General features: G+C 44.5%; 1 protein-coding gene across 1 annotated transcript; it reads right to left on the bottom strand.

Annotated features, from left to right (window-relative positions):
- Positions 1 to 3,621: 3,621 nt before the first annotated feature.
- Positions 3,622 to 5,880, bottom strand: LOC145990468 (uncharacterized). The gene has a single exon (XM_083126160.1). The coding sequence runs from the start codon at positions 5,878 to 5,880 to the stop codon at positions 3,622 to 3,624; it is 2,259 nt and encodes a 752-aa protein (XP_082982286.1).
- Between the last annotated feature and the right edge of the window lie 7,873 nt (positions 5,881 to 13,753).

Raw genomic sequence — 13,753 nt, 5'->3', positions numbered from 1 at the left:
CTATATCGTGTATCATTAAATCAGAATAACAACCATACCAATAAAGTCTTCAGATTTACTTGAAAGAGGCCTCCCCGATGGCGCAGTGGTAACGTCGCCTTGTAATCAAGGTGTTCGGGGTTCGATACCCGGTGGAGGCACATAGTGGTTCGGATCCCACTTTAAACTGTAGGTCCTGTCCCGATTAGCCTTACAGTGCATAAAATGGACTTAAAACACCAAATCAATCAATTAATTTAAAGTAAGACTTCGACCATATCGCTAACACTAAACCCCATGGTTTCAAGTGCCGGACCCAGTGGCCGAGTGGTTGTCGGAACCTGTGGCCGAGTGGTTAGCAGAGCGCGCTGCAACACCAGGGGTTCCGGGTTCGAGTCCCGGGTAAGGCATGGGTATTTGTGTCCGTCCAGATAATAAGAAATGAAAATTGAGCTAAAATGAGAAATGAAACACAGTGAATAAAAGTGAAAAACAGCGAAAACTACCGCTTAGGGATATTCCTTCAAAAAAAAAAAGTGGTTATCTCATCGCGCTGCAATGCTAGGGGTCCCGAGTTCGAATCCCGCTCAGGTTTGGATGTTTGTGTTTGTCCTAATAATGAGAACCAATGTGAATACAGTGAAACTTGACATGCGTAAAAGATTGTGAAAAATGTGTGAATGACGGGGGATACTGCCGATTAGGGGCATTCCTTTTTTTAAAAAAAGAAAATGAATAGCACATCGCGCTGCGACGCCAAGGGTCCCGCGTCCGAATCCCGCTCGGGCATGGTTGTTTGTAAATGTCCATGCATCAATTTCATCATTTTATCCCTCATCCCCATCTTCGTAAATTAGCCAAGAGGCACAAAACGCGAAGTAAAATTTAAAAAAAAACAAATGAATCAAATCAACCATGGTTTAAAGTGCATCGCCATTATTTTAATTTATCAGTCGTGGCGAAGTTTGAAACGTTATTAAAGGTAGTAACAGTTTTTTGAAGACACCCTTCTGACTTTTTAAAACATATATCTTTTTTCCTTTTCTTCTAGCCTTTCGGAATCCCGATTCAAATTTACGAAATATCCTTCGTTCCCTAGATATTTAATTTCTTCATATAATTCCGATTCTACGCATTCGCACACACTACTGTCTCAAACAAGAATGACTCGAAAATTGTTGGCACTCTGGCATAGTTGTAAAATGTGGCAAAATGCCCCTTCCCCGTCTGCGGGAAACTTCATTCTCCTAACCAAGTAATTTGCACTGGAATTCCAAATGATGAAGGCCCTCAGCAGCACTGAGCAAAAGGAAAAAAATGACGATAACTCATAACTGAAGTACAAACTGGTGGCGGCCACCTCTTTCACCGGCGGAACAATCATTTATTGACTGCAACAATCTTTACTCGCCCCCGCAGTCCCAGGTAGCCAAATGTTGCCTTCGAGAGCGTCATGGTCGCCACGATGGTCGAAGTTAGTCCGGAGTTATCCATCCTGTCGATGACTGTGCCATGCTTTCTCACTTCCACCTGTGAGAAGAGGTGAGGGACGAAATTGTCTATCAGCCTGATGTTGGCTCCTGCGGGGTAAGCTGCATTTTCGTCCCTGGTGACAATTTCGAATCTGATGTAGAGGTCAGCGCGATGAGGATGCACAAACCCGTCACCAACGTCCACATCAAATTCGATGTTCTTGTTCGGTTCGTTGAGGTTGCCAAACGTCCTTCTGTTGGGAGGGAAGGACTGCAGTTCGTAACTTTCTACGTGATCCATCGTGCGCTTTCGATTAACCGTCTATTTAATTTACAAGATAGCCAGTACGGCCGTGCTCGTGGCTCCGGCGAAATCCACCAATTCGCCTTTCTCGTTCGTTATAGTTAGTTCTACTTCACTGAACTTGTCGTGCTGGATGGGAAAAAAGATCGGTTTGGCTGGTTCGTAAAGAATCGGCTCCAGGAATTCCGAATTGTGCTTGAACGTCGCAATTATACCGGTTTCCTTGTGTGTTTGGTCCCGATTTGCGTCCGTCGATACATCCATGCCCTGAGCCAGGTTGCAATGTACGTTCAAAGTTTCTATGGACAGGAATTTGGGAATAGAGGACCCGACGTGCTTGATCCCCGGCGCCAACCTGCTGTCGTTACGGAAACCCAAGAGCTCTCCGATGGATGCGAGGTTTATTTCTTCTGTGGCGGACGTAATCTCCACGCGATGAGTGACCGAACTCTCGGACAGGATGACGTTCGAAGGCAATTGGGCTTGCAGCGTAGTCAGGTTATATTGTCCAGGCGAAACGGTGATCTTCTTGCTTCCTACGTGGAGGGTGTTGTTGTATTCGGTGACGTTGCGAATCAAGTACATGCTGTAGAAAGCCACGAGGCCCAACGACTCTTGTTGCAGAGTGCTCCTGATTACATCGTAATGCAGTTTCAGTTTGAGGATTGAAGTCTCGCTGGATACATGCAGGACTAGCATTTTTCTTTTATCGCTATTGTTTTATCAAATCCGTTGCTCTCTGAAACATTTCCAACGAGGTCGAGTCCCCGCTGCCGGTTAGTTGCGAAAGAATGACCAGCATTACGACGCAGAGATGACCGCAGACCACTTCGTCGAAGCCCTGCATCCTTTCGTCGTTGTAAAATATTTCGGACGTCGATTTCAGGTAGTTCGCAAGCGCGAGAAGTGGAACGCCACCGAAAGAATCAAAAACGAAAGCGTTTCCGTCCTCGGCAATCCAATAACATACCCAGTGGGTTCCCGGGTTGAGAGAATTATCCAAGTTGACCACTCCGCTTTCGCCGCCACTTCGGGGTCCGTTAGCAGGCAATGTATCGGACATGAATACACCTCTGAAGTTTATAACGTTGAACAATTCAGCTAGAGACTCAATATCTTCGTTTGAAAGGGGCACTTTTTTTTAGGTTGAATTTCTTCAACGCTGCTGCGGTGATTTGTTTCTTTGTTCTTCTTCTCTTCAATCCGGAACCAGTAGCGTTCATCTTGCTTTCCACGGCGAGGTTGTGTCTTTTTTGCTCTTCGAGCTCTTTTGTATTCTTCTTGGCATCGATCACGGTTTTCGCCATCGCGACACTGCCACCTGCGAGACTTCCCACTGCTCCGAGAGCAGCGAGGATCGCGGGAATGCTGAAAATGAAACCTCCCTGCTTTCTTGACCTAGACTTTTCCAACTTGCTTAGCTGTGGCCTGCTGAGAAGGAGCTGCATCCCGTGCCCCTTCTTTAAACATTTGTTTTTCTTCTCGCGTTGCTTCTTCATGAGTATAGAATCGATGCCCGAAACCTTTTTGAGTTCCGAGTAAGGGATTTGATAAGCCACTCCTTTCAGACACATTGCGAAGAACTCCTATTTTATTATGTCTGTGTATTTACTTACTGCTATCCGTGAACTGCATTCTGCTTCAGCTGCTGCCTTCTTTTCTCTCTGTGCCACCCCAAGACCAACATTGGGATAGTGTAGGAAAGAACAATAAATGGAGAGAAAAGGTTTTGGTGATATGAGACTGCCGTTTATTTCAGCAAAAAAATAGATGGATGCCGGAAATGAAGTGAATGAAAAAGTATTTTGTGTGTATGCGTACAATTTAATACAGAAGCGTGCGAAGCGGATTCGTTACAGGATTAGCCTAATTACAGATATTGCATGATTTGGACTTTTCTCCGATTGGTGAATAGCCCCATGGAACGGTGTGAATACCGCAGTTCAAAACTTTTCTCTTGTCGTCCTCTGCATCCAACGCCACTTTGTTCAGTTTCACGGTCATCACATCATGGTCTATGCTCTGGAACCTCCTCTCTTCCCGCAGGATGGGGAGTTTCTTCTTCAGGCATTCGATGTAATCCTCGACGTTTAACTTCCCCTGAACAGTACTTTTGCGAACTCCCTTACACTTCTTGATAGTGGCGACGGTCGTTCTGATACAATACGATTTAGCCCTGAGTCCCACGAACTCTCTGATGATCTCACCGTTCATTTCGTCCTTCATCAATCCTGGAACTTTCTTGTTTCTTGGCAAAATATTGTAGGGGTTCGGCTGTGGATAGCCCGAAGTGTCGAAATGTTCCTTCAATTCGGTTGTCATGCCCCTGTACGGATCTTCCTTCATCACATAAACGAAACTGTCCGTATCCATGTAAGCGATCTGGATTTGATTTTTGTATCGTGACTTCATGATGTTGTAGTGGAACTCGTACATTTGCAGTTTCGACAGTTCGAGAATTACAGCCCCCACGTACGTCGGTATGTTGAACGTAATGCAGGATTTGTCAAGATGAAGCAACGTCAGGTTCTCGTTGAAAATTTTCCTGCTCTTGAAGCGTAGGTTGGCAACCCACTTCCTGCATTTCTTTTTGTCCGAAACTATCTTGACGTCCTTGTATTTCCTTACATTCTCCATTGTTTTTCCGTAGATGGCGTTGTTCATCAGTTTATACATATCCTTATCCAGGTCAGATGTCGCCACCTGCCGCTTCTGGGTGTTCATGTTGATGTATGGTTCCAGCCATTTGCCCTGCGTGAATTTCAAAACTCTGTGCACTTTAGTTAAAACAAGGCCCTGCTGGAGATAGAATTTCAGCAGTTTGCAGTGCACTACGTAATGATCCTTCCTCTCCAACGTCAGAAGCAGTTTTGGTTGATTGGAGCGAGGAGGACATTTAAGCTCAGGCGCCAGAGGAAAATCCGAATGGAGCTGGTGCAATTCTGAAGGATACTCCAAGTCTACCTCCGCGAAGTATCCTGTCGATCCTTCAAAATTATCCTCTTGAAGCAGATGTTTCAGTCCTTCTTCGGTGATGTCCGACCACTCGAAATTAGACTGTGGCAGCTTCTGCGTCATCGCATAACCATACAGGTTGTTGGCGTCCAAGTATATTATGTAGCTGGACTCCTGATTGGGATCGTACTCGTCTCCCATGTACTTGTTGTTTGCTTTCGCATGTCTTAAACAACATTGCACGATGCCGCCCCTGATACATTTCTCAATGAAAAGCTGCATGTCGCATTGATCTTCCGCGAAAAGTTGCAATCGAATGCTACTGGAATACAACATGGCATTCCAGGTGAATCCCGGAAGACTCACGAAGTGCGCAGGGTCGACTTTGTAATCACGAATAGCGGTTTGGCGAATCGCTTGGAGCACATCGAATAGGAGAAGCACGTCCAGCTTCAAGTATCGATCGTGGAAATCACCCAGCGAGCAGCATCGAAACTCGTTCCACATACGTTTGGCGTGCGCATAGTCTTCGTCGGAACACACGGAGTCCTTCAAGGTTGAATTAAAAGCGTCTTTCGACGGAAGACCTGTCTCGTCGAACATTTCGGGCCCGTCGACGTACTCATATGGGTACACTCCTTTCCTTCGAATAGCGTCCAAGGACACATCTGGAAAATGATCTCTGGTAACTTCCGGCATGTCCAACATGGCGACGCATTTTTCGAGGCTAGCCTGGAGAAAGCGGTAAGAATCGATGAATCTAAGTTCAATTCTTCTGTATTTTGGCTTCTTGCCAGCAGCGCACAACGTGCACTCATTGTCGCAGGGGATCATCTTACCATGATAGCCCGGTGGAATATTCACCCACTTGCTGATAGTAATGTATTTCTCGTCGGTCTCGGAAATCACACGGATGGATTTTTTGTCATAGCCCAGCTCTTTGACGAAATGGTGAAGATCATAATTGCTGAGGCCGTGGAAAAATACCGGCACAAACTTGGCAGTTTGAAGCTTCAAATTGCATCTATAGCATAACGGACTGATGTACTGACCCGTTACGTGATTGTGGTGTGTCACTTTTATCACACAATCATCAAATTTGGACCCGCAATTTGGATAATGTGTTGCACAAACAAACCTCAATTCTTCGTCTTCGCTAAGATCATTCATGGGTTTAGTCCTGAACAAAACATCACCCCATTCCTCCACTTCCTTGACTAGGAATTCCAGCCTCGGGTCCCCGGTAAAGAATCGGTTCCTTGCTATCTTCGTCCGCTCCTGCCATCCAGTGCACGTAGTATGCGAAACTGCAAGGTATGTGCTCGTGATAGGCAGTAGTTGATGATTTCGCCGGATCGGAGTCGCAGATCGCCATGGGCTTCAAGAATGCCTCAAAGTCCGCAACGATGACAACGGGGACCTCCAGCTGGGACTTGTACTTTCTGAAGAAATGAGAACCACCAGGGAACACGCACCTGGATGGTTGATGCTGCAGGCATTCTCTGAGGTGATCCTGCAGTCTCTCCTTGGCGGTTCTTGAACCTAGGTTGCTGAAAAATACCATACATCGATATCACATTTCGATTTGATGTTCATGTTTAGTTATCTCGCTTCTGACCAGCTTTGAAAGATCGCGGATGAGGCAATAATGGTGCTGTTTCATATTTTTTATCAACAGCATGTGCACTACATTCACCTCATCACCTACAATTTTGCTGATCCGAAGCGGAAAAATATCTACTTTTTTGTTGCTGATTGTATATCCGTACACATTTACACCGATTGGAATCTTGTTTTTTTTGTTGATAGGCTTTTTCGAATTTTTCAATTTTTGTCAGCTGCACAGGAAATGTAACGTCTTCGAAATATTCATCCAATTCATTCTCGTACTGGCTGTAACTTCCAACGCGCGTAGAGTTTTTTGTTTTATGATGCAAATGGGCCAGGAGGCACCATTTGAAACACTGGTTGTCGTTGTTTTCAATGTTAAGAACGGCTTTCTTGTTTTCGATCACCTGCGGGAGCTTCACGTAAGTCGATCCCGAAAGAGGCTTGTATTTGCTTATGTTGATGTTGATGATATGTGTAGTGTTGCAAACACTCCAACCCGAGCCTTTGCCTTGAAACTCTTCCTGCTTCCGGACGATCTCATTCACTAGCTTGTCGTAAAGTTCGCTTATCACCTCCCTCTCACTTTCCAGCAGAAGTTGTTGCTTTGTTCTACTGGAGAACATGTGAGTTTGTTCCGACAAATGCTTCTGGAACAACGAATCCAAAACCATGTCGAATTTGAAGGCTTGTCGAGAGTGGAAACCAAAATCTTAACCACTTCTGCTTTCTTCTCCTTCAGGAAAATTTCGGCACTGCAGGGCAAACCCCTATTCTCGCTGCTGAGGCTGTAATTTGCCAACATATTCCTGAAGGCCGTTCTCTTCGGCTTAATACATTCTGGGTCGCGTGCTTCAGCCGATTCTGTGATCTTCGTTCTCTTTCCATGGCTCAACTGGTTTGAAGACTGCTTTCGCTTTACCCCACTCTTCTGATTGACGATCAAATTTTTTGTTGTTATCACTTTCCTGGATGTTGGGGAAGGTTTGGTGATGCTGGTGAGTTCTTTCGACGAACCAGGCCGTACAATACATCTTTGTTTATGCCGACTTAGATGGGACTTGGTTTGTGGGATATTACAGAAGGGGCAGTGAACTTGGGGTTCTCTCGGAACTGACGACGCAGTGGATGTGTCTTGTGACTGCGACATTTTTCTGCAACAGAGAAAGCCAACTTTCAGGGATATGCAATAGGCTATTATATACATATTGGGCCATTGTTTTGATTCGAATCTGTAAGTAAACAGTAAGAGGCATCAAGATGCCGAACAATATCTTCGGCCACTCCAGAGGCGGCACGGATACCGAGCCACCCGACAACACTGAAATTCTGAAACTCGACCAACGAGTAAAGAAACTTCGCAGCGACCTGCTGAATCTCCAGAACACTCTGTCCTCGAGCCTACAAGATGAGATCACAAGTCTGCAGAAAACATTAGTGGATCCGATCCTGAAGATCGAAGCGGAATTCAAATCACTGTTCGCCAAGTATGCTGATTTAGCATCCTTGGAAAGTTTGAGCAGCATTCAGGAAACAGTGAACAACCTGCGAGAGGAATTATCTAACCTACAAAAATCCAGAGACATTATTCAACTAAAAACTAAGTTTGAGGAACAGGAAACAAACATCCAAGCTAGCTTGAGCGAACTTCAAAATGTTATTTCTAACATTAAGATCCAACTTGAAACCAACCCTGCACCCGAAGACATACTTCTGATCAATCGAACAGTGGCCGATCTACGAAACGAACTCGGTAGTTTTCGGGATGAGATCCCGTCTCTGATATCCTTTGCAGAACTTGAAAACTCGGTGAAAAACATCAGGGAGAAACTTCAAACCGTCGAAGAAGCCATTGCCAACTTTCCTTCGTCCGAGGAACTGAAAATTATAGGAAAGTCTGTGGCCAACATCAAACTGCAACTCGAGACGTACGAGGATTTCGGTAATATCCAAGGCACCGTAAGCCACATCGAGGACACTTTGTCGACCATGAGAACTGATCTATCGACCGTGCAGGAAGCTTTGGAATTGAAATTGCCAGGCATAACGGAAACCCTGACCACCGTTCAACAGTAAATTGCCAAGCTGGAAAGCCTTAACACCGAAACCGAACTTTCACACTTCCATCACCTGATCGACGACATACAGAGCAAGTTGGAAACACTGCAGCAATCAACCCCCACACAGGACGACATGACGCGACTCCGGGATGCGCTGGGTACGGTAGCCGACGCCAGTGAGCTGGACGCCGTGAGAAAAGCTTTGACCGCGCTGCAGAATACAGTCGTCAACTTACCAACATCGCAGGAACTGAAAGCCGTGAAGAGGACAAATCCGAGGACGTGAAAAACATTCAGATTGAAATCGTGCAAATTCGAGACACTATCGCCACGATGCCCACCAACCAGAACGTCAACGAGCTGCACACTCTGTTCGCAGAAATCAGAAATCAGGTTCACGACCTCGCGACACAAAACTCCAAACTGAGGCTCGTCGAAAGCTTGCAGCAGATCATCGCAAACGTGAAACTTTGAATTGACGACGTGGAGACCGGTCAAGAGTCTGCTTTGGCTGATTTTGCCGACAAGCTTCGCGAACTGAACGAACACTTCAAGCAACTTCGCGTGGAAATCAAAATCAAACCTTCTTACGACAGCATCGTCAACCTCTTCAGCGAACACCTGGAGCCCATACAGAACAAACTGGACGACGTGCAGGAGGAACTGCGAGCCAACGTCGGCAGCCTGAACGTTAGCCTCGACAACTTAAAATCGACAATCGTCCTAGAGATATTCAGCATCCCAAATCGAGAATTTCCGTTCCCTTTCAATCCACGAAGCAAACTCTACATGCTCACTCCTGTCAAAGCATACCATCAATTTTACCTCAGGGGAAAACTTCAGTTTGTCAAGATAACTTACTGGTCGCTACTGCGAGCCCTTCACTATCCGACTATGACTGTGACGAATATAGGGGACGAACCTAAAGTCCGCAATGTAGAGCTGGTTGATTTCACACACCCCGAAAGTGGAGAGACTTCATATGCAGAGGATACTTCACAAATCATAGACATTCAAGTCGGTGATAAACTGTATGTAGAGAACCCCACGCTCTCTCCAGCACAAAATCCCATCGTCATCGTGTTCCTTTTCTCACATGACGTCCAGTAGAAGCAAGTAAAATTTTGTTATGTAAACTTATTAAAGCTCAAACGAGACTTTCCTGATTAGCACAAAAATACACTGATATTGTGTGATCACGAGACAATTCGAGTTAATAATATGCAATGTAAAAGTAAATTCCAAGTTAACTCGGGTTAACGCCATGGATCAAGGAAACGACTTTGCCACCCTTACGTCTGAGACATCTGGTGGTGAAACTTCCGAATTACTAGCAACCACCGACGATAGTTTCGCGAGCGGGTCCAACGCATGAATGTGGCTTATTCCGCGACTGAATATAGTTCCCTGTTTGATTTGAATTTTCCTCCGTCGCTGCAGTTCTTCTACAATTTACCTGTACTTAGTGCAACACACGAAACGTAGATGTACTTTGGCTGTATCTTATGCATTAGAATAGACAAGATGAGAAAGGTTGTTTTATTTTTCAATTTAATTTAGCTAAAAAAAAATAAAAGCTGTAGTTGAATGTTTGCAAACTACTGCAAGGAAGTGTTATGGTATTCTCTGTGTACAATGTTACCATTTGATTCCTTTCCTACAATATAAGTTCATCACTCTGTATTTTACTTACAAATAGCGAAAAATAGTATACGCTAAAATAAAACTTTCACACACAAAATACGAAACACGTGCCGACCCTCGTTCAAGCTCCCCTCCCCAAACTTCCGGTACTGTAAATTCCTTCCTCGCAGAACATTCAACCAACACCCTCCGACTGCTTTTGTTTTGATATTGTCTGTCCCCGAGGCAAGGTTGACCACTGAACTGATTGTCTGTAGTGCTAGCCCTTAGCCAGCGACTCAGGTTGGGTTGGAATTTCCTATGTGCGATTGTTTTGGTTTTGGTGATAGCAGGGGTGGAAACTATTCAAGTGGTCAAAATTACTGATTTAACTGAACAAAGTAACAAAAAAGACCTGACCAAATACTTTAATAAAATCCCTTTAATAAAGCAAGTAAAAACATAATTGCTGTACTTACCTCTGTTGAAGTAAAGCTGTTTTTTCTCCTTCTTGCAAAAGTTTTCATGCAATTGAACACACCGTGCACCACAAGCTCATATAGAACTCTGACACTAGAAAAATGTCACTAGCAATTCACGGCAGGAATGCTGTTAATATACTCACTCCGGTCACCTCGCTAAGCACTGCGAAAAGTCGAGGCGATCGTGGTAGGAAACGATATCGATCCGTCTAGGCTACATACATCGTTCCGTCTTGCTCACGCAATTAGAGGGAAAGAATCGCGTAAATAACATTAGCGACGACTCCTATACAGATATTTTTACTGGTAAAGATTTTCTTTCGAAGCCAACGCCCTTGCGTAATTAACCAAGAACCGCCCGAACGGCGAAAAGAGGCTCATCGGTAGAGGAAATGCTGGAATTTGTATTGCTTCTCGCGCTAGAAACAAATATTGAAATTTTATTTTCACTTTTGTGTTGTACAGCATAAAAATATGAAATGCACAAAAGACTTCGAGGCTCACGCGCACAAAATTGATCGGCCATGAAATGTTCGGGAGGGGCTTTCTGACCAATCAGAGCCATTCACCATTGGAAGAGGTTAGGTTAGTTCGTGCATGATAGAATAAATGTTGCCAACTCACTAGGTTAGTTTAACTCGTAAAATATTCTGGTGAAATATTTATGGCAGAGTTGTCAACGCTGACAGTGAGGCACCGTGAACGACCTTAAAATATACAGCGTAAACAACATGTTGTCAACTCACTAGGTTAGTTTAACTCGTAAAATATTGTGGTGAAATTTTTATGGCAGACAGTGAGGCACCGTGAATATACAGCGTAAACGGCTACGCAGAGTTGGCAACGCTGACAGTTACCTGCGTTAGGTTTGGAAAAAAACGTGAAAGGGGGTTATTATTTTGAGCTGTTTGGAAAATAACCGTGAAGGTACTGCTCTATAGGTGCTTTCCCGTGAAGGTACTGGGTTAACCGTGAAGCTACTACCCTATAGGTGCTTTCCCGTGAAGGTACTGCTCTATAGGTGCTTTCCCGTGAAGGTACTGGGTTAACCGTGAAGGTACTGCTCTATAGGTGCTTTGCCGTGAAGGTACTGTGTTAACCGTCAAGGTACTACCCTATAGGTGCTTTGCCGTGATGGTACTGCTCTATAGGCGCTTTGCCGTGAAGGTACTGCTCTATAGGCGCTTTCCCGTGAAGGTACTGGGTTAACCGTGAAGGTACTGCTCTATAGGTGCTTTGCCGTGAAGGTACCTTAAAATATACAGCGTAAAAGGTTACGGTTCTCTACTACCCTATAGGGCCTCCCCCATGGCGCAGTGGTAGCGTCATTGCCTTGTAATCAAGGAGTCCCGGGTTCGATACCCGGTGGAGGCACAAGTGGTTCGGATCCCACTTTAAACTGTAGGCCCAGTCCCGATTAGCCTTACTGTGCATAAAGTGGACTTAAAACACCAACTCAAACCAAAACTCTACTACCCTATAGAGGCTTTCCCTTGAAGGTACTGGGTTAACCGTGAAGGTACTGCTCTATAGGCGCTTTCCCGTGAAGGTACTGTGTTAACCGTGAAGGTACTGCTCTATAGGTGCTTTTCCGTGAAGGTACTTTAAAATATACAGCGTAAAAGGCTACGGTTCGCTACTACCCTATAGGTGCTTTCCCGTGAAGGTACCTTAAAATATACAGCGTAAAAGGCTACGGTTCGCTACTACCCTATAGGCGCTTTCACCGTGAAAGTACTGTGTTAACCGTGAAGGTACTGCTCTATAGGCGCTTTGCCGTGAAGGTACTGTGTTAACCGTGAAGGTACTGCTCTATAGGTGCTTTCCCGTGAAGGTACTGTGTTAACCGTGAAGGTAGTGCTGTATAGGCGCTTTCCCGTGAAGGTACTGGGTTAACCGTGAAGGTACTGCTCGATAGGTGCTTTCCCGTGAAGGTACCTTAAAATATACAGCGTAAAAGGCTACGATTCGCTACTACCCTATAGGCGCTTTCCCGTGAAGGTACTGGGTTAACCGTGAAGGTACTGCTCTATAGGCGCTTTCCCGTGAAGGTACTGGGTTAACCGTGAAGGTACTGCTCTATAGGTGTTTTCCCGTGAAGGTACTGGGTTAACCTTGAAGGTACTGCTCTATAGGTGCTTTCCCGTGAAGGTACCTTAAAATATACAGCGTAAAAGGCTACGATTCGCCCAAAATTACCGTGAAGGTAGTGCTCTATAGGTGTTTTCCCGTGAAGGTACTGGGTTAACCGTGAAGGTACTACCCTATAGGTGTTTTCGGGGGTTAACCGTGAAGGTACTACCCTATAGGTGATTTCCCGTGAAGGTACCTTAAAATATACAGCGTAAAAGGCTACGAGTCGCCCGGGCGAGTCAGCTCCGCCATTTTTCATCTACTTGGCAGGCAAATATTAACCTCTTTTCTTCCTAGTAACCCATGACTACATTGCGCAAACTAACAATGCGTTCGGGTGTGAATCTACACGTTGTATAATCCCCTGTTGAATTGCGACCTAAGTGGCTACAAAATTGAGCTCATAATTTCTTCTTCTTCTATCTGTTTATCCTCATCATTGTGAACAGACACAAAGCGAAAGATAAAAATATCTAAAAACACCTCGAAGAACATCCATTTACTTGTTCCTCTATCCTATTTTCTAAGGTTGGACAATTTTCAGCTATATCCATGCATAAAGCGGTACAGGAGTTCACCTAACCTCAAACAAATGTGTACCTGTGGTGACAACTGTGAGAAGTAAAGGCGGCCGTAGAGTTTTGCTGATCCTTTCACTTCCAAAATGGTCTAAAATAAATAACTTGTTTGGGCGGTGCCCCTACATCCCCCTAAACATGCCTTCATCGCACGGTGCAATATGTATAAAAGAGCATTCATTATACATATATTTGACGCGGTCTTCTGATAAAACCAAAGATCAAGTGAAATCATATTGATTATGTCAATCTATCCATACCACAAAAACAGGTCTTAATAACTACAAACTAAAGACCTTCAGGGAATCTAATAGAGCACTATTCCTCTGGTGTTAACATTGACCCCTTCAATTAAATAATTAAAATGTAATATTGTATACAGAAAAATCAAATACAAATAATATGTAAATAAAAACTACTCCTGAGAAGTAAAGCGTACAGCTTAAGTAAGTTCACTAATTAATATGAAAACCTGTTGCATAAAATGCAATTGCTTTGAGCATCAAGCCGATGAAATTATAATTTGCCCTACCTTCTCCATGCTAGTAAATAATCAGTC

The sequence above is a fragment of the Lepisma saccharinum genome, chromosome 7 (assembly GCF_977018435.1).
Source record: "Lepisma saccharinum chromosome 7, izLepSacc3.1, whole genome shotgun sequence".
NCBI classification, from domain to species: Eukaryota; Metazoa; Arthropoda; class Insecta; order Zygentoma; family Lepismatidae; genus Lepisma; species Lepisma saccharinum.
Note: the sequence above shows the minus strand (reverse complement) of the source record. Positions and strands in the feature narration are given on the sequence as shown.